Source organism: Pantherophis guttatus, chromosome 16 (assembly GCF_059756535.1).
Source record: "Pantherophis guttatus breed Tessera chromosome 16, ASM5975653v1, whole genome shotgun sequence".
In the NCBI taxonomy this organism is placed as follows: domain Eukaryota; kingdom Metazoa; phylum Chordata; class Lepidosauria; order Squamata; family Colubridae; genus Pantherophis; species Pantherophis guttatus.
In genome coordinates, this window is record NC_142078.1 from 20202825 (window position 1) to 20222459 (window position 19635).

The 19635-nt window shown below is 54.2% G+C and overlaps 3 protein-coding genes across 24 annotated transcripts in view; 2 read left to right on the forward strand and 1 right to left on the reverse strand.

Annotated features, from left to right (window-relative positions):
- LOC117676650 (uncharacterized) overlaps positions 1-11678 on the forward strand; it is a 29294-nt gene extending 17616 nt beyond the window's left edge. For 2 of the 9 annotated variants that reach the window (XM_087879651.1, XM_034436286.2), the window contains 18 exons: positions 727-911; positions 1138-1330; positions 1901-2055; positions 2298-2407; positions 2619-2743; positions 3371-3727; positions 4053-4210; positions 4441-4522; positions 5125-5343; positions 5659-5799; positions 5935-6101; positions 6560-6666; positions 7000-7118; positions 7418-7578; positions 7915-8027; positions 8951-9078; positions 9500-9715; positions 10411-11006. In XM_087879651.1, the coding sequence (XP_087735777.1) occupies positions 727-911; positions 1138-1330; positions 1901-2055; positions 2298-2407; positions 2619-2743; positions 3371-3727; positions 4053-4210; positions 4441-4522; positions 5125-5343; positions 5659-5799; positions 5935-6101; positions 6560-6666; positions 7000-7118; positions 7418-7578; positions 7915-8027; positions 8951-9078; positions 9500-9715; positions 10411-10883 (3209 nt within the window). In that variant the 3' untranslated portion in view covers positions 10884-11006. Of the gene's footprint in view, positions 1-726; positions 912-1137; positions 1331-1900; positions 2056-2297; positions 2408-2618; positions 2744-3370; positions 3728-4052; positions 4211-4440; positions 4523-5124; positions 5344-5658; positions 5800-5934; positions 6102-6559; positions 6667-6999; positions 7119-7417; positions 7579-7914; positions 8028-8950; positions 9079-9499; positions 9716-10410; positions 11007-11082; positions 11173-11489 lie in introns of those variants that run through there. The other 7 variants (XM_087879653.1, XM_087879654.1, XR_015730126.1 and 4 more) reach the window with 7 other exon arrangements.
- Positions 11679-12883: 1205 nt separating this feature from the next.
- Positions 12884-15276, forward strand: LRRC26 (leucine rich repeat containing 26; the record flags this gene model as incomplete). Its single annotated transcript, XM_034436299.3, has 3 exons — positions 12884-13010; positions 13502-14038; positions 14870-15276. Coding segments are annotated over 3 exons (939 nt in total), but the record flags the coding sequence as incomplete, so codon positions are not given.
- Positions 15277-17065: 1789 nt separating this feature from the next.
- Positions 17066-19635, reverse strand: part of GRIN1 (glutamate ionotropic receptor NMDA type subunit 1) — a 32846-nt gene continuing 30276 nt past the window's right edge. For 4 of the 14 annotated variants that reach the window (XR_015730131.1, XR_004594450.3, XR_015730129.1 and 1 more), the window contains one exon: positions 17191-19142. Coding sequence is in view for 7 of the 14 variants with exons in the window: in XM_034436297.3 (XP_034292188.1) it covers positions 19074-19142 (69 nt within the window). In the remaining 7 variants the exon portion in view is untranslated. Of the gene's footprint in view, positions 19143-19635 lie in introns of all 14 variants that reach the window. The other 10 variants (XM_034436288.3, XM_034436287.3, XM_034436289.3 and 7 more) reach the window with 6 other exon arrangements.

Here is a 19635-nt window from a genome sequence, read left to right on the forward strand (position 1 = left end):
TTTAAGGCTCGTTCACGTCCCCAAATTACGGCCATGCAGAGATCTGCCACAATCCTCAGGATGATATTAACCAATATGTCGCCTCTTCTGTGTTTACACATAATCATTCATATTTTAAAGTCACTGGCTTCACTGTTGCCTAATTTAAAAATTTCTATTTTTATGCCACCTATTTCTCTTTTTCTTTTCTTTTTGTGGGTTTGGTCTCCAGTGTGTGATATTTTGATGGGTTGGGCGGGCACCAAGTATGGCTGCCCTGATGGAGGAGTTTCTGGTGGGGCATCGAGACGGGCCAAGTTGGGGGTGATGCAGCTGCCGGTCTGTGGGTGCTCCATTCACCTTGCACGTCCCAGTTGGCCTTTTTGTTCACATCCCTTTGTTGGTGGTTGAGTTGCTGCCTCTCTCCACAAGAGGAATGGGGATCCCTTCCCAACTGCTGGTGTCACCTTCCTTCCCGGCTTCCTCCTTTTCTGCATTTGCCTCCAGCTGCTGCCCAAAGCCTAGTTGGGCCCACTGTCCTGCGGGAACCCACGGTCTGGGGATGATGAGCTCCCCAAGGTGATTAAGACAGCAGGAATTTCTTCCTTACTCAAAAACACTCCAGCTCATCCTCCTCCTTCAGAGCTCCCAGAGACAAGGGTTAAGTTCGCTTCGGTGCTTTGGAAATAAATGGTGAACCACAGTGTTTGGCTTCTCCTCTCCCACTCCCCCCACCTTCCCCCCCAGATCGTCCTTTTGTGTGGTTTGGCCTCCTCCGGCTCAGAGGGAAGGCTTTGGTTCTCTGCACAGACCCAGAGCGGTCCATCTTCCACATCCAGCCCCTGCTTGGCCCATGTGCCACACGGGCTCTCTGGGGATTGCAGCTGAACGGTCGTCTCCGCAACGTTGCAGACCCTCCTGCTTGTCTTCTGGTCAGTCATGACTTGTTTGCATTTTTAACTCTATATTTTGCTTGTTTGTCTTTTTTGTCCCTGCAAACCCCAGATAAGTCTGAAGACTGTAATTTTGTGAGGGTGCAGGCATTCCTGAGTCCTTCAGAAAAGTACTGCTTGATTTATGAGCCAAACGTGTTAAAGTAATTTAGAAACCAATTCAAAGTTATGGTCAGGTGAGCCACTCTGGGTCCACTCTGTGCAGGTGGCCTCAGGTGGCTCCTCTGTCCTGAGCAGCTGGGACTGCTCTCCCGATGCTCGGAGCAGCTTCCGCCTCTTGCAGGACATGCGTCTGCAGAATCTGCACTCGGGGCTCTGCTTGTTTCAAGAAGCCGGCAATGCCACGCTGTATCTGGGGAAATGCACTCTTCAGGCCTTGTTCTTTTTCCTGGATTGGGGTATGTTCTCCCTTCTTTCCATCACAATGTTCTCTCTCCTCCCTCTGCTTCAGGGGATGCTCCAAAAAGTCCTCTGGGGAAGGGAAAGAGCCGGGATGGATTGGATGCATCCAGGGAGGAAATGCTACTGGTTCGCTCTGGTTCAGAAGAACCATAGTTAAAAATAGCTACTGGTTCTTCCAAACCGATATTTCCGACGATCAGCTGTGCAGTGGGGTTTAGCTTTCTAGCGAAGCCTAATCGCACGGCACAGCTGATTTCCTTCCCCCCCCCCCCCCCCGCTGTTCTTCCTACCTTCCCAGGCCTCCTTTTGATCCACAGCGCGCATGGGCATGCAGCACACGTTTGGGGCACAGCGCGCATGCGTGGTCAGCGAACCGGTAGCAAATCGGTTTGGATTTCACTACTGGATACATCTCAGTCCATCTGCACCCCCCCGCCCCCACCCCCCAAGCACCGCCAGGATCGGGGCTCCTTGCTTAGGAGGCCACGGAGCCTTCCCCTCACTCTGAGGCAGGAGGAAGCCAGCTGCGTTCTCAGGCTGCCCTCCGCCTGCTCTTTTCTCCCCAGATGTGCACTGTCTCCATTCCAGGGGCTGGAGGCCTTGGAAGGACAGATGCCTCTTCTTCGTGCTGGACGCAGCTCTCGAGTGGAGCCAGGCGCAGAGGTTCTGCCAGCGGTTCCACGGGGGGAGCCTGCTCTCCCTGAACAGCCCACAGGATCTGGTGAGCAGTTGAGCTTTGGGCCGCCTGGAGGAATAAGGCCCAGCCGCTCTGCATCTTACTGGGAAGATCCAAGCACAGCAAGCAGACAAGGGCCTTGCCTCCTCTGGGGCCGGTCTGCTGCAGAGTTGTGGCCAGAGATTTGGGTGGGTGGCGAGGAGCAATGGGCAGTTCTGTGGGTTTGGCCTCTGGATGGCCGGGAATCCCACCCGGCGGAATCCGCCGCCCCTGTGTGTGCATTGCAGATGTGGCTGCAGGGGCAAGTGCCAGGGAGCCTCTGGACAGGGTTGCACAGCAGTGGCAGAGATCTGTGGAGCTGGCTGGATGGGACCCGGTTCAACCAAGCGCTGAAGCGGTAAGGTGCCTCCCCACCCCTGAGGCTCCCCTCCAAGAAGCTCTGGGTTGATCTACTCCACCCAGAAAAATGGCCAAGGCTAAACTCCATCCAAGCCTAGCAGGTTGGCATATAGAGCTACTGGGATCTTCGCTGACTGGGCCAAATGTATTGCGGAGCTAACTGGTTTTTTTCACATCTTCTCCTCTTTCTCTAATTCTTTTCCACGTAGCTTCATGTTCTTTTTGGAGCCTTCCAGCATGGCAGTCTGCGTGCTTGCTCTGACCTCTGGCTTCCTGAAGGCCGAGCCGTGCCACAGGCCTCACCGGTGGATCTGCCAGGCTCCGCGCCAAAGCGGTAAGAGCTGGTGGGGAAGAGCACAACTCCTTGCCCCTCGTCCCACAGCTCTGCTGTCTGGCAAAGAACTTTTCCACACAAATGATACTTAAGAGGAACCCAGCCCCCTTGTGGCAAGATGAAAGCTGCAGACAGTTGTGTTTTGTGGCTGATGGTAGTAGGGTAGGGTAGGCTAAGGTAGAGAAAAAAGGAAGAAAGCAACAGGGGTGCCCAAACACGGCCAGGAAGGAGACAGAGCTACATGGAATAGGAGGTCGAATTGCCCACTTTAGAGCCGTGCTCTAAAGGTGGCGTAACCAAAACCTCAGCCTTTAGCGATGGACAATGCCTTCTGGTCAGCTGCTGCATTGTCTGAATCCCCTCCCTTTCTTGCCTCTGTTCCTCCGATTGCTGCACTTTTAAGGATTACTTTTTTACTGACCAAGCAAGCCAGCTGAAGCACCGGCTGACCTGGTCTCTTGACCAGAGGAAAAGCTTGCGGGTGGGGGTGGGGGTGGTGAGGCTGAGAGGCTGTGAAAAGAGCAGGAGGGATGAGGCTGGCTTGCCTGCTGGAACCGTCGCCCGGGACCCTCCCTGCAAGAGATGATGCGTTCTTGCCTTTCACCTGGCCTCTTCTATTTCCTCCAGATTTATACATGACCTTCCCTGGGAAATCCTTTGTGGGCACCAAGATTGCAGACCTGAGCTTTCCTTCGCTGCAGGCCGCCAAGCAGCAGTGCAGCGCATTGGGCGAGGGCTGTGATGTTGTGGTCAGCACCATGACTGGCCACCACCTTATGATGGGGAAACGCTTTGTCACCCTGGAGGATCCTGGAGCAGCAGCAGCAGCAGCAGCAGCAGCAGCCGTGCATGTCAAAACAAGATGCTCCCCCGGCTACTCTGGGCAGGACTGCCAATCGATGTGTCCTCGATGTGAGCCCAGCTTGAGCTGCAACCCACTGACGGGCCTCTGCGATGGCTTCCTCTATTACCGAGAGGCTCCCGGTAGGAGAACTGGATTGGTCCGCCCAGCCTAGGGCCCCCTCTGGCTCCAGCTTTTCCACTCCCACAGCTGAGGGTTGGGAACCGGGCTCTGGCAAAGATGTGCTGTCTTGGGCTTGTCAAGAGCCTCTACCTTGAGCCCAGAAGAACAGGCCGGGGACCCTGGCCCTGAGGGGTCCCGAGAAAGGGGAAGAGCTTGGGGTGTAAAGGGTGGGATCTTCCAGACAGAAAGGGCCTGTCTGCCTCAGCTTCTTGCCCCGGGGGCTCCCCTCTGGGATGACTGCACAGCCACCTATCTTGTCCGTCAAGGTGAATCCTCTTCTCACAGCCCTCATTGCCTCACTGAAGTGCCTTCCGCTTGAGGTTTGGATATTTGAGCGAGGAAGTTGCTGGTCTTACGAGCGCTACAGTAGTCAGGTTGAAGCCAAGGCCGTGTGCAAGAGGTATCTGGGTAGCACAGTCAGGAAGGTCCCACCCCTGAGCAAGGTGAGCGGCGTGGTGGCCCTTCTTCACACACGGTGGCGTCTCCCCACCATAAGGTGGTGCCCTGCCTTGGAGTTGACCCCTCCTCTCTGGCGCGCAAAACCCCTCCTGTGAATTGCGATACTATAGTTGCTCCATCTAGAGAGTTTTTGCGAGGATGGCTTGGATACCCGGAGCCTTTGGAATCTGACCTGCGTAGTCCTTCTGGCCCTCACCTCTCCCTGCCCCTCCAGGTCCCAGCTGGCCCCTCTGCAGATGGGAGAAGAGGCTTCCAGCAGCCAGGAGGCTCACTTTGGGCTTGCCAGCGAGGTGAAGGTATGGCTTTGCTCCACACAAACCAAGCCAAGGACAAACTTGGGGGATGAAAAGGGGAGAAGGACACAAGTTTTCACCCACAAATACTTTGCTCTAAAATCACCAAGAGGTGAGCTGCTTCCTCTGGGATTTGGCAAGGACAGAACCTGTTACAGGTCCCAGTTTTATCCAGGTCTCTTCAGACACTTTTATTCAGGAACACTTGAGCTGAATTCAGACTCAACAGGCCATGGAGCCCAGAATCTGCTTCCTGCAGTGACTAACCTGATATCCCAGTGGGAACTCTCGGCCAAGGCAGGAAGCTGTTCTGCGCTCCCAAGTGGCTGATAATTAGTCAGGCCAAGAGCCAGCCACACCGGAGGCAGGAGAGCATCTCACGGCTACCGATGGGCTTGGCCTTCTTCCACTCCCCGCTGTTAATTCGTACCCAATTGTTATGGATGTATTAAAAAGAGGTGTGTGTGTGGAGGGGGGGAGACCTTGGAGATGTGCCGGTCTGCAAGTGCTAGAGCTCATCCTGTTGTGCAGAGGCTGTGTCCAAAACGAGGGGGGCTCTGAGCTTTCTTCTAGCTGCAGACGCCGTTCGCCCTCATCCCCTGCAGATGTGAAGCTGCCTTCATTCAGGGAGAAGCTGCTGCTGCCCCACCAGGAGGCTGCTCCCGAGCAGAGGCATGCCTCATGGCAGGAAGCCGAAGATGCTTGCTACCTGCAGAAGGAACGCTGTACGGGGCTCCTGAGCCTGAAAGGAGCTCATTACACAGTGGCCGGGACGGTGCTGGTCGACAGCCCTGGCTCAGGGGCTCTCCTCTCTGTGAAGGCAGGTCAGTGCCTTCCTGTCTTGAAAGGCTGGGCGAGGGGCTTCAGGATTGTCCTGGGCTTTCCGGCCCCCCTGGACTCACCTCCTGGCTGGCCTGGAAGGGTATTCTTTGCTAGAGCGAGGACCATCCCTGTATGACCTTCCTTGGGCAGGTTTCTGTGTCTTAATTTGAGTGGTGAGCGAGTGTGATCTGCCTGAAAACCCATAGAACAAATCAGAGTTCTTCAGGAGCCGGCAGCAAGGGTGGTTCTTTGGAAGAAGGCCTGGTCTTCTTCGGGAGGGAAGGGATGGCCTTTCCAACGCCTTCTCCCCTTTGCAGCTTGCTCCCCTGGGTTCTGTGGCAAGCACTGCCAGAGGCGCTCTTCTCCTTGCCTGAGCACGCACACCTACAACCCTCTGACCGGCCGGTGTGATGGCAGCCTGAGCTGTGTGCGTCGCTTCAGCCCGTCATGTCTTCATGGTAAAGTGTGCAGTTTCGTTTTGTGGCTGCGTTTATTAAAAGTTCACAAACACACCCGTCCCTCGTGTCTCGGGTCTAAATATCTACTCGGGCACTGTACAGCTAAATTTTTAACACAGTTAACATTTCTCTTAGGTCTGGTACATTCCAGGTGTCCAAGGGGTCCCGGCTGGTGGTTCTGGGGCGGACACTGCTATTACGTGGAGGAGCAGGGCAGCAAGAGCTGGCAAGAGGCCAAGGCTGCCTGTCAGGCCTATGGCGAAAACGTGACCCTCCTGGTTCTGAGCAGTGCCAAGGAAAAGGCCAGGACTTTTGGATGTCTCTTTAATGGGGGGGGGGAGGGGGCCATGGCCAGGCAAGGCAGAATTTCCCTTGTGCCTAGCGGTAAAACAGAAAGAGGTGCTTTCCCAGCGCTGCTGAGCATTCTCACTTCAAGCTGCATCCTCCTTATTATACAGCTGTTAATTAATAACAGTGTAAATACACCAAGATATTTAAACACAAGCAAGCAGAGAAGGCATCAAAACATGCCAGGAGATTGCTTTTAACAAGACGACGGTTTGCTGTCTTGACCCTTGAGAGTCAAGCTCGGGCCTGCTTTTCCTCCCCCTCGTGCCAGCCCCTGGCACAGGCAGCCTGAGCTGCCAGCCTTCCTGTGGGGCTCTGAGGGAAGAGCACAGGTCCCTTCCTCGGCAAGACCGACCTTCTTTCCCCAGGATGGCCGAAGGTTTGAGAGTGAGGGGTCCCTTTTCCCTCACAGGCCTGGGTGGCAGCCATGGTGCAGAGGGGCAGCTGGACAGGGCTGAGTGATGCAGGCGGAGTATGGAGATGGGAAGAAGGCCGAGCGGATAGCCTTTCTCCGCCTTGGTGAGCACCTTGGGGTAGGAAGCTGCTTTGGGAAACGTTGGTCACCGTTTTGGCCTCCTGAAGCTGGGGCTTCTCCCTGGGGCTCTGCTTCTCACTCCAGATCTTTTCCCTGGCCTCTCCCGTCCCCCAGGACCTGAAGCATCCATCTTTCCTTCCACCTGCTGAAAAGCAGAGAGAGAAGCCACACGGGGCGTCTTTACCACTTCTTGTCAGCTCCAATCCCCAGCCGTTCCCCCCCACCCCCACCCCCACTCCCTGGAATGGCACCTGCCCTCCTGTTGGATCTCCAGGCGATGCTCAGCCGGGTGCAATCCTGCTTGCTTCCCCTATCAGGTTACCCAATGTGCCTCTGGTGTCCGGAGGCTGCTTGGAGATTCGTCCCAGGGGAGACCCGGATTTGGCCGCCTCCCCATGCTCCCACCTCAGGCCCTGGGTGTGCGAGGGGCTCTGGGGTGAGTGGCTCGCTGGGCCGTGGTGAGGTCAAAGCAGCCAGGGTGTCCCTACAGCCCAGGCGGAGAGGTCCTGCGGTGACCGCAACACAGCCCATCTCCCCATCAGCATGCTGGGGGGGCGGGGGGGGGGAACCTGGATCGGCTGCTTTTCCTTTGGGGAGGAGGAGGAAGATGGCCCCTCAGTTGGTGCTTGGGAAATAAAAGCTATGGGCCGAAAGATGGGCTTGGCGGGCACCCTTTGGGCACCGTGGGTCTTTACTTGTGCCCCTCGGGGATGGCTTCTCTCCTCTCTGGCTCAGCACCCCTGAGTTCCTGTCCAGCAGAGCCCGGATGGAGCCACTGGAATGGCAGCTGCTACCTCTGGGACTCTTCCTCTGCTGGTGCCTGGCCAGAGGCCCTGGAGGCCTGCCGGAGGTTCAGAAAAACAGAGCTGCTGTACCTGACCACACTTCAGGAGATGGTACCGTTTCTGTTCTAAGCCTCCTTCCCATGCCCAGCACACTGAGGTCTCCTAAGGGGCTGCTGTGACTTCTGCAGGGGGCTGGCAAGCAGGGACCGACTCCCTCTCCCTGTGCAACCACGACCTCTGCCCCTTGGCCCTCTGGTGCTTCCTTTCCCCCCTGTGAGCCAGTCAGGAAGGGGTAGCAACTGGCACCTCAGGTTCCTACCAGGGAGACTTTGGCTCAACTCATTTTGGGCCAGGGGCTTCTGGGCGGGACCATGGGAGGGGGGAGTGGAGAAAATAGCTTCTTCTCTTGGAGGATCTGGAGACTGGATCCCTTTTCCTTCCATCCAGGACTGGGTGCGTTCCCACTTCCAAGGCACTTTCTGGACAGGCTTGAATGACCGGAAGGAGGAGTCGGTCTTTCGCTGGTCAGCCTTGGAGCCCCTCAGCAAGCAAGTGGCTCAGTAAGTGGCCATAGGACCAGTCTGCTTGGAGTAATCTCCTTCCTTAAAGCAAGTATTATTTGGCTGTTCACCGCCCTGAGTCCTTCGGGAGTAGGGCGGTATACAAATTCAATAAATAATAATAAATAAATAATAATAAAAGTGTCCTGCAGCTGGACAAGGGTCCCTAGCCTCAGATTGCCCCTGTTGTTTTAACCTAGGCCCAAGTAGTTATTACCAGACACAATCGGTCCTAAACAAACATATTTTATTAGAACCCCTGAGAATTACTTCATTCTCAGCTTAGTCCAAATTAATTCCAAAACAAGTCCTTCAGAAAAAGTCCTTCGGCCTTATCCCCAACCTTTGTCTTCTTTGGCACCCTGCCAAAGGTTTTTCTTGGCAAAGCCCTGTTGCTGCTCTTTTAAGCCTTATGGGAGGGGCCAATCATCTGGCTTTACTCCTGAGTCGCCCTTTTTGCTTTAGCTGCTCTTGCCTTCTGGCAGTTCTTCTCATGCGTGCACTAGCAATAGGCTCCTCCTGTTCCTCTGCCTTTCTGCTGTCTGCCTCTGGAGGCTCCGGAGTCTGCGCATCACTGCCAGATGGCCCTGGCCCCATCTCTGCCTCCGACGCAGAGCCCTTGTCCATGCCTTCCCCAGACTCCAGGACTGGCCCATGTTCCTCCCCAGCCTCCTCACTGTCTGACTCCGCTGCCAGCTCCGCAGGCTGCTGGTGGATCACAACACCTGTGGCTTAATGAGAGGGATCCCTAAGGTTCCAGCAACCCATTGCATCCTGCCCAGCCCCTCCCCGTCTGCTGGAGCCCCTGAAGCCTCTCTACTAGGAGGCCTCCTGCCACATGTTGCCAGCTTGTGCTCCCTCTGTCAGGGGGCATTACAGGCTGGTTGTCAACGCTTGTGACGCTTTGACTCTTCTGCATGGAGCAGGTACTTGCGAGATGACATGGCAAATGGAGGGCGGAAGGACTGTGTGTGGTTTGACTCGGCAACAGGACTTCTGAGTGATGCCAGCTGTGGGGAAGAGAGGCCTTTCTTGTGCAAATGCCCTGAAGGTGAGAGACATTGGCTGTGGAAAGCAGAGGGTGGGTGGGACAGGACGTTTGGCAGCCCTTCCTCTGCTTGCCTTCTCCTCTCCCTCTTAGCTTTCCTGTATTTGCACCGTTTGGGGAGCAACAGCGGGCATGCTTGTTATGACACAGAAGGGCTGCCTGGGAGGGCTGCTCAGCGGAGGCTCCACAGTGGGCCCTTTCCAGGGCCCTTTTGACTCGCTGGGCTGCTGTTGTGAAACCTTTCCAAACTTCAGAACTTCTGCTAAGCTCATGTTTATCTCTGCATTGTGAACCACTTCAGTGGTTTCTTCTTAGTTTTGAAAAGCAGCTTTATAGCTTTTTTTTTTATGGATAGCAAATAATTTTTCAGTGTTCTACGAGTTGGCTGATCCGATCTCTTGTCTTCCCTTCCGTTCCTTCCCAGCCACAGAGTGGTTTGATCAGTGGACTGGCTACGGCATGGTGGGAGAGCCATCACTGCTCTATCCCTCTGCAGAAACCCTGGAGGGGGCCAAGCGGGAGTGCCTGCTGGAGCGCCCCGTCTGTGTGGCCGTCCTGGAGACAAGGTCCGGCTTCTACCTGCTCAGCAGCAAGGATGATGCCAGCCCCAAAGCAGACTCGGTGCTTCATGTGTGGACCAGTAAGTGTCTGATTGGGCCCCAGGGGGGGCAAGCAGAGGGAGGGGCTCCTTCAAAGAGGAACCTCTGTGTGCAAAAGGCACAGTGGCTCCTCTTTCAGTGGGGAAAGGAGGCGTCCCGTTTATGAGCTTCTTTCTGAGGTCAGGGTTGAACCAGTTTTTGATTCCCAGGCCCCACAATTGACTGTGAGCTGTACATGCCCGGGGGGATCACGGGGGGGCGGGGGGGGGACTGCGACACATGGACGGATTTGCCATCTGATGGGGGACAATTTACCCCAGAAAGCCCCAGAATTTTGGCTAAGGAGGATTCTTCTTCCCTGGTGTGCTCCCAAGTCTCTGAGATCAGCAGAAGACGCCCTGCTGCTTAACCAGGTTGTAATATTTCCTGGTATACTAATATTGATGTTAACAGCTTCACCAACTGAACTTGGCGCATCAGACGCCTAGCAAAGGCCTAAGAGCTGTTTTAAAAGATGGAGGGACTGGCCTCCTTGCCCTTCCTCTGCCATTTTGCAGTTCTCCTCTGGCCCTCAGCTTCAGAAGTTTCTGACTTCTTGAGAGTCATCTGAAAAGAAAAATAATGATCTCATCCGAAGTCGGGTTCTGAAATTGCCACAGTCATCCCTGTGTTTTCCAGAAATGGGTCTGGGGTCTCGGTGCACTTGCCCTTCATGCCTGGCTCTGCTTTCTTTCAGTTTGTGCAGAAGGGTTTAGTGGCCTAGCCTGCCGTAAGACCTCAGCAGGCGCAGCCCGGCCAGCCTGTGACTGCAGTGGCACGTTGAAGACCACGGCAGAGAAAGGTGAGGGTCCAAGGGGGGCATGGAGCTCCTTAGAGGCCAGCAGAGGCCCGGGGAACTCTCCAGCAAAGGCAGCTGCTCTAGGATTTTCTGCCCTGACAGGTCTTACTGTGTATCTGGAAATCAGACAGAGTGGTAAACATTGGTGTTTATTTCAAAAAGGACGAAATGTTCCGCTCTTCTTCGCACCCAGTCCATGCACTGGAGGCCTGGCTCTGTGTTCCTTGCATAGTAGTGGGCAAGGGCTTCTCCTGAGGAAGCTGAGGTCCTATGGGAAAAGGGAGTTGGGACACAGCTTCTGCCTTTGGCTCTTAGATACCACCAGCTCTGCCGTGTTATCTTTCCAGAACATCTTTTCTTCCATCGAGTAAAAACTGTTCCTAATGACTTGATAGAGCTAGGTCCCACCATTCAGAAAGATGGGTAGATCTTGTTTATTTCACTCAATTTATCTGGAGAAAATAGATGCTGCCAGCTCCAGTTTCCAGATCTCTTTTAGCCTGCTTGAATATGAGAATGGCCGGGAATGTGCCCATCTCTAAGGTGGCCGTGTGGCTCATCTTGCTGCAGTTTGTGGCGTCCCTGTACAGACCTGTGTGGAAGATTGCCAGCAAATGACTCCCAGGACTAACTGCTCGTTTTGCATCCCTGTCTGCACTGGTACGTTAGCTTAGAAGCATAGGGGAACACCCCACAGTTGTGAGATCCATTCTATTCTGAGGTTCCTTCAGCTAAAACATGTCGCACTGATGCTTCCCCTCAGTTGACTGGGTCCATTGGCACTGGGGCATCTTGCCAGCCGGGCTCAATGGACTTCATCTGGGCAAAACTAGCCGCTCTCTTGCTCGGTGCCTCCTTCTAGAAGCAGCTGCCATGGCTCTCCTGAGGTCCCTTTTGCCTTCTGGGAAGGGCTGCAACCCCAGGTCAGATTCCCCCACCCGCCATTAGCCAGGATCTTTTGTTCTTTGCCCATGTAGAGGCCAGCCTGAGCTTTCTGGACCCTGAAGAGTTTGCTCTCGTCACCATGATCCAGTTCAAGGTGTCCCATTCCCTCAATCTCACGACAGAGGACGAAAGGGACCGGACGGTCTCCTCCAAGGTCGTATATGATGACACCAAGTACCCATGACAGGAGAGGCCAATAAAGGCTCTGGAGGTGCCGAGGACTCTGTTTCCGTGGTTCTTCTGTTTTGTGAGGCAGGGGTCACTTTGTCAAGCATGGGATTGTCTCTACAGTATAGGGACAAGCAGTTCAGTAGTTTCTACAAATGGTTTTTAAATTTGAAGCCCAGGCCCTGGGTGGCTTGTGGGCTGGGGATCCTTTGTGGACTGTCCCACATACCCCAACCCAGGGATCCCTTTGGAATTTTGTGTTTTCCTTTGTTTTCATTAATAAGACAAATACCTTAATAAGGCAAATGCATGGCTATTCTCAGCCTCCTCTGAAAAGGGGAGCGGGGGTAGGGAATAAGATTGACAGCTGGGCCAGCATTGGGATCCACTCACCTGCCCACCGGAGAGAGGGAAGACAGGCTGCCAGGCGCTCCTGTGCTTCTCCCTGGGAAGACGGTCAAAATCCCAGAGGGGCTATTTTTAGAACGCCCTTATCCAGGGGTGAAATGCTCCCGGTTCGGACCGGATCGCCCAATCCGGTAGCGATGACGGCGGGTGGTTCGGAGAACCGGTAGCAAAAATCCCTGCCCCCCCCCCACCATGCCCAGCTGAGTCACGCAATCATCAGAGGCTTTTTAAAAAAATTTCAAAGCACTTTTTCTATAACCTCTTCAGCCGAAACAATGCTTTTAAAAATAAAAAAAAGCCTCTGATGATCGCGCGGCTCAGCTGGGATCGTCAGAGGCTTTTAAAAGCAAAAAAAAAAAAGTTGGCCACGCCCACCCAGTCACATTATCCCCACTACCACCAAGCCACACCCACAGAACTGGTAGTAAGAAATTTTACATTTCATCCCTGGTTTAAGCCCACCGCTGCTTTGGGAGGATCCGGCCACAGTAGAGGCAGCGGGCTCAGTAGGTTCCCCACACAGAAACGAGCAAGCAGGCAGTTCCCTCTTCTGATCAGTGGACACAGAGGGCGACTGGCTGAGTTTCTCTGCGAGGCAGCCCAGTTCCTTCGTCACGCCTTCTCTCCATCTCTTCCCCATTTACTTTATGGCCCTCCTTCCATCTCCACCACAGCAAGCTCCACGCCTTCATCTGGGACTCGGCCCTCCACCAGCTTTTAACAATGGATTCCTTGTTAGATGTCACCAATAATCTCCAGTTGCGTCATCCTGGCTGCTTCAGAGAGATTTCCCCTCAGGCCAACCTCAGTGGCTTTTACTAGTCACCTCTCAGAATGGCCGATCCTGTGAGCTTGTGGAACTTTGGGTGAGGAGCTTTTCTTGAGCTCAGCACTGCCTGCTTCAGTTGGGCCTGCCTTGCAGATTTTGCGTCTCAGAGATGCTCCTTGGCGGGAGACGGAGAAGTGGAAACCCACCGGTAAGTAACTTTCCTGGCACATGTCAAGACTGTCTGTGTACAGAAGGTAGCCAGACTAGGAGGGGCAGGCATCAGGTGATTCCTTAGGCCAAGACAGCTGGGCCCAGGAGGAAGTGGCCGCTTTGCCCCTTGGCACGGCTGCCTGTCAAAATATTTGCTAAGGAAGTGCAGAAGCTTGACTCAGAACTAACTCCACACCCAAGAAGTTGTGCTCAGAGTTGCTCCGAACAGAGGAAGTTGTTGAGCGAGGAAGCTCGACTGCAGACCCTCACCGGTTCCTGAGCCTCCCATTGCTTGAAGCGGTGGAACTGAGGAACAAGTGTGGAGCCTCTCCAAGGGTGGGCCTGAGAGACCCATGGCTTCAAGCACCTGGACCTTGCTCTTGCCAGCCACCGATCATCGCAGCTGCCCTGGTGGCCGAAGGCAAAGAGCCTTCACAGTCCTCACCTTCTTCCTCTTCTTGCCACGCTTTCCTGCTTCCGGCTGTCCAGATGTTTGCAGCTGCTCCTTGGGGAAAGTAAACTGTGTGGACCGTAGGCTGCGTTTTGTACCTCTCCAGTTGCCCACAAACGCCACCGCCCTCCTGCTGGACTACAACCGCATTGCCATTCTCAGGAACGACACCTTTGTGGCCCAGAAAGTCTTGCGCCGCTTGAGCCTTGGCAACAATGTCCTGGCCAGCATTCACCGCTTGGCCCTGGTGGGCCTCCATGAGCTGCTGGACCTGGACCTGAGCGACAACTCCCTGAGCCTCCTGCACCCAGAGACTTTCCTCCCTGTGCCAACCCTGAGGACGCTAAAACTGGGGAACAACAGGCTCCTGAGGCTGGAACCAGAACTCCCCGGGGCCCTCCCCCATCTGAGGGCCCTCTTTGTCCACAGCAATGCACTGACCTCCCTCCCGGCCGGCTTCTTTGAAAATCTGCCTTCCTTGTCTCACCTGACCCTTGAAGACAACCCCTGGACCTGCTCCTGTGGCATCCGGCCCCTCTTCCTGTGGCTGGTGAAGAACAGGGACAAAGTTCCAGGTAAGCAGCCGGCTGGCACTCCGGGGTAGAGCAGCCGCCTTCGATGTCTGAGCCCCTCTAGACCTCCGTGGGCCCCCAGTGTACAGCTGAGCACATCAGAGATGGTGGAGGCGACATGGCCGTGTACTGCTGCCCCTCAGCTGAGCGTTTTCATGCCAGTGCATTTGGGCTGTTACCCCAGAGGCTGCTCGGCTCGGCTTAGTGGTGAAAGAAGCAGCCCGCTCTGGGCTGTTTGCTTGAGTGGTTCCCCCACTCCCCTTTCTGGCTTCTTACAGCTTCTGCCCTCATTTGGTGGGCAGCATTAAGCAGCCCTCCCCGTGCCTCCCTTTCGCTTGCCACATGCCCCACAGATCTCGAGGAGCATAGTCAGCCATGGGAAGCTGTTGGTGGGTTTCTTTTTCATCACAAACGGGACAAGACTTGTTGCTTTGGAGTTTCCCCCCCACAGTAACTAGGATCAACACAACGTACTCTACATTTCTGCAAACAATAGAAAATTCAAGAGAAGTTGGGAAATAGAAGAATATTCAGTTACTTCCCAGTTCTCAGCATACTGACTTACCACTGCAGGGCCTCTTGGCTGAGCAGGACCTAAAGAGATTTTGGCCCCACGGAAGAGCATTTGCAAAAGAAACAGAACCCATTTTAATTCTGAAAAAAGCAGAGTTGATATTTGTTAGTGTGCCTTTTCGAACAATCGCTATAATTTCAACCAGGCTCAGGTTGGTTTGCACACATGGTGGAGGAATCCTCTGGACATTTTCTCCAAGCACTAGCGCTGCGACCAAGATGGCCTTGCCATGACCGGCTCTCTGCTGCTCTTTCTTCCAGAGGTGAATTCAGTGACTTGCAAACGCCGAGCGTCTCTTGCCCAGTATCCTGTCTCGACCCTTGGAAATGAATCCTTTGCACGTTGTCAGGATGCCCGGATGCATCTCCCCGGCTACGCCTTCTTCCTCCTGATCGGCCCATCGACTTTCCTGGCCAGCATTTGTGTCGGCATCCTATTGGGCTCGCTGGCAGTGGCCCACCTGAAACTGAGGAGGACGGGCTCGTGCATTTGGCCACGGGCTCCGGTGAGGCGCGCAGGGACCCCCCTGCACTAAGCGGGTTTCGCTCCCAAAGAATCGTCCTTTGGAACTCTCCCCGTGTCTCTGCCAGCAGAACTGCAGCATAATAGCTCTAGAAATCGTTTCTGTTTCCAATGCTTTGTGCATAAAATCCCAATTCCTCTCTCAGCCACTGAGTGGGTCCTTGATTTGGGCTTGTACGTACCTGTGCCTATGCAAAGAACCATTCTAGGAACCCTAGGGTAAGAGCGGTCCGTATTTGTAGAAGAGGGAGTGCCTGCGCCTCTTTTCCCACCGAGGTGGGCATGAGGATCAGGCAGATGCTGGAGCACCCTTTCTCTGTGACTCGGCCGCAAGCTGCTTTTGCGTTTCCTGAAAAGAATGCCACCCTCCTCCCGTTTCTTGGAGCAAATTGCTGTGCAACAATAGCCCCTTCTGTTCCCTGCTTGGTGACTTCACAGGTCTTCCTCAGAAAGAGAGATAAGATAAACCGTGGCATCTCAGTGCCCCTGGAAGCTCCTCCACTGGGCTCTGTGCCCCTCACTCTTTATACAGCGGTTGTCAGCTTCCCAGGCTGGCAACAGCCAGAGGTCCCTGTTTTCTGATATAGTGAGTGGCAGCAGGAGGCAGCTGAGACGCAGGCTGTGCGGAGGACAGGGCCTGTGTTTGACTTTCTCTTTTGAGAAATTCTGCCCAATGGGGAGAGCAGTGCTGGCCTCCTTGTCCTCAACCAGGAAATACCTGAATACCAAGGTGGGCTCCCCCCACCATACCCATGATGTGCAGCCCCGGGAGCTTCCCCTTATTCTTCTTGGAAAGGAAAAGGCAAGAGGTGAGCCAGTCCTAGTCTGAGCCGGGGGTGAGCTTGTGGGGGAAAGGGATACTCAGTTTCCAGATCTAAGATGGAGCAGAGAGGCTGGCCGGGCCGTGTGAAGCCTAGCTTGCCAAGGGAACGGGAGGGGCATCCGTGCCTGCCCTCCTTGCTGGAGCTTGGCCCAACAGGTACTGACTGCCCTGGAGAGATGGCACGGCCGGGCATTGGCTTGCCAACCTCAGAGTGGCTCAGCCAGGCAGTCGGGGAATGTCTCCCTGTGGATGGGGCTACATGGCAGATGTTTTCTGAAGTCAAAAAGTGATGCTGCTTATCGGAAACAACAAAGCCACAGCTGGGCCATGTCTTGGGATCAGCCTTTCCAGCCATGATATAGCTGCTAAAATCCAGTGCTTTCCTGACAGCCAGAGTCATGTGATCTGGGAGATCCAATCCCATCTCCTGCTTTGTCTCACCATCATTTCTTCAGGTGCGAAGAATTATTGGAGGTCCCCTTCCTGTTTCCTCCCTTCCTTCCTTCCTTCTTCTCCAACCTACCCTTCTGCTCCTGCTGGGCCTTCTGTGTGGTGTCTTTTCCAGCCTCTGCAGGTGACTTCCAGCTCCACCTCAGACGGCATCTTCTGCTTCCAGCTACTGCAACTTGTCAGGTATTTTCAGTATTTGTTTTTGCTGAACCATCCAAAATTTCAAGAGTTGCTGTGGTTGGGCAGCTAACTTCTAAAACCGGGCTGCGTCTGGGGAATCGGGAGCACATCTACCAACCAGTCTTTCTAGTCTTTGTCAGCGCCTGTAAGGAGCAGAGACTTTTGTGGCGAGTCTTTGAGGAAATTTTATTTAAGTTCAGAGTGAGGAAGGGAAATATAGGCTGCTGCCTCTTATTTTTCCTCTTCGCCGTGAATTTAAGTAAAGAAGTGTCCTTGCAAAATGTTTGTGGCGATTCTCAGTCATCCAGGTCTCAGTTATCCCAAAGGTGCTTTTTCAAGAGGCAACTGGACCTTTAAGAAGAAGCTTCTTGGATGAGAAGCGAAACATCTTCAAAGAAAAACCAGAAAGCCCAGTTGCCTCTTGGAAAAAAAAGCACCTTTGGGATAAGAGTCCTTGCAGGTACACATGCACACACACACAGGCAAGAATATGTCATTTTAAAGTAATGGATTTAAATTCACTATTACAAAAACCCACAGCAGAACTATACATATGTATGATAACTCTTAATTATTGAACACTGCTTCTTCAGTGCGGCTCTGGGCACCTGTCCAAAGTCTTATGCTTTATTTCAAAAACTCTAGTTAGAATTACAGTTCCATCTCTACTTACCTAGGAGAAGGTCCCAGGGAATGCAATGGGCCCTACTTCTGAGTAAGCATGTACAGAATGCGTGTGGGTGCACACAGGCCAGCTTGGTAAATTAGGATCCAGGTTGAAGGGTACAATGGGGGTGGGGGGGGTGTAGGAGAAGGCCGTGGTCATGTGTTGAGGTGCCTCCTCCAGGTTGGGAGTTCTTGAGAGGCACCCCAAGTTGGCACTACTTTGCTAACCATACTCGAGTCCCCTGGGCAGCTGCAATGTGAACTGTGCGGAATCAGGTTTGCCGACTCTCACAAGCAGCGTCAGAGTGACACCCTGGCCTCGCTCGCTCAGAGCTCCCCAGGCCTCCGGGCCTGCCCCTCCTGCCTGCAGCCTGCCCTGGGCTCTGACCTTGCGGCATGGAGGGGAGTAGATTAAGGGTGCTTCTGCTTCTCGACAGAGCATATAATCTTTGGGCAAAGTGGGATTATCTTAAATCTTGAGATTCTGCATCCACAATTGCAAAAACGGATTTGGGGTTCCAGTTTAACACCAGAAGAATATTTTTATAGGGTTACCTCAGTCAAACTCATAACCATCCTAGAAGACAGGCCAGTGTTACGTGGCAGAGAGCTGCTGGAGTAGTGATAAGGCTGGTACTTTGGTCCTCCTGAGTGGGAGAATGAAAAATATTGTGAGGATCAATCAGGGTCAGAGATGGAAACTCTGGAACCAACACAACTCTCAGCTGGAGAGCCAGGAGGCCTGGCTTTCTTTCCAGAAGGCAGTGGCACAGGTTGGACCACAGGATATTCGGTTGGGGGCATGGTGTTCTGAGGCCAGGGGAGGAAAAAATCAGGACCCTCTCGGTCTAAAAGGCTAGCAGATCTTGGCAGGGGCTTGTTTGCCAGAGAGATTTGTTACAAATCTCCATGCATGTAGCCATAAAACATGTGAGAAGAGAGGAACAACTCCAAGGCTCCCCCTGATCCCAGCCTAGGAGAGGAGCAAAGGGGTCAGCGCTGGCTGTCCGTCCGGGGCAGAGACTGGAAAGCACTTCTGCAGAAGAGGAGCAGAGCTGGAGATTTGGATCAACAGCCAGCAAAGAGTCGCAGAGAAGCTGGGAACTTCCCGTCCTGCTGGAAATGTTGCTTTACCAGGTGTGAGGCGTGGAAGGGGTTGGCTAAAACTCTCTTTCACAAACGAGCTAAGAAGTAGTCAAAGCAGAGAGAGATGGGGAGAGTCCCCCCTCCCATCAGAGAAAACCTTGGGTGTCCTGAGGGAACACTGGCACCTTCACGGTAGCAGCCTAAAAAAAAAGGGGCCACAGGGCTCTCTGGGTGGGAGGTGGTGGACCAGCAGGTCTTTTTTACAGAATGCTATATATAAACAAAGAGAACCATGAGCTGGGGGGCTGGGGGGCCTCTTCACAGACCCCTGATACAGTCTGGAAACAGTCATGTGAAGTAAGGCGGGCTTGAGTTCTGTGCATGCATGGAATGATGACGAGACTCTTCCCCTCGGCAAGAGACCCGGTCCGCTTCACTGAATGTGCCATCCATCCTCTCCTGGGTGGGCGTCTCCCTCAGAACTACCTTCTCTGCGCGTCTTGGAGGAGAAGTAAATGGAGGCCACACTCTAGGAAAAACGGAGGTGCTCCCAGGCCTCCTGGTGTTCAGTAGTTCATTCCAAGGCCACAAGTGAGATTGGTCACCCTTGGAGGAAGCAGGGATCTATTGGGGCCGGAGGGAAGAAAGCAATGCAGGCGCCGTGGGTGGATGTCAAAGGCTTCCCTTTGGTGTCTCCAGAAGGGCCCTCGGAGTCTCCATTGGTCCGTCCCTAGATCTCACACCACGGTGCTGACCGAGGGGTCAGAGAGATTGAGTTGCCCAGTGATGTCTGTGGGGTGATACTGCTGCAAGAGACAAACAGACAGACAGACGGGCCAGATGTTAGGCGGGGCGGGGTTGGCTGCGAGCAGCTGATGCAATTGAGACGCAGGTCCTGGTGGGAGATCGCTGAGGGATGATGCACGGGCCGTCTCTGCCCCTCGCTTTGGGCCACAGCCTGCGCATGCCGAGTGCCAGTGGAAGGTCCCCTGCACAGGATGCAGCCCACAAGGGAAGCCTGGCCAGGGCGGGGCCCAAAGTCTCTCCCCAGAACCACCGGGAGTTGGTGGCACTTTCCTCCCCCTCTTAGTTTTAGCACCCTGGGACGTGGCTTCAGTGGCCAGGGAGTAAAGAACGAAGCAGCTCAGTGAGCTTGGTTTATGATAAATTGGGAAGATAATTGCTAAGGGGGGATGTAGAGACAAGGCCTCTGAAAGCGTCTCTGCTGTCCCTGCTGGAGGAGGGAGGGCCGGTGCCTAGGAAGGGCCACTCTGCTTGTTTGGTCTCTCTGAGGAAAAC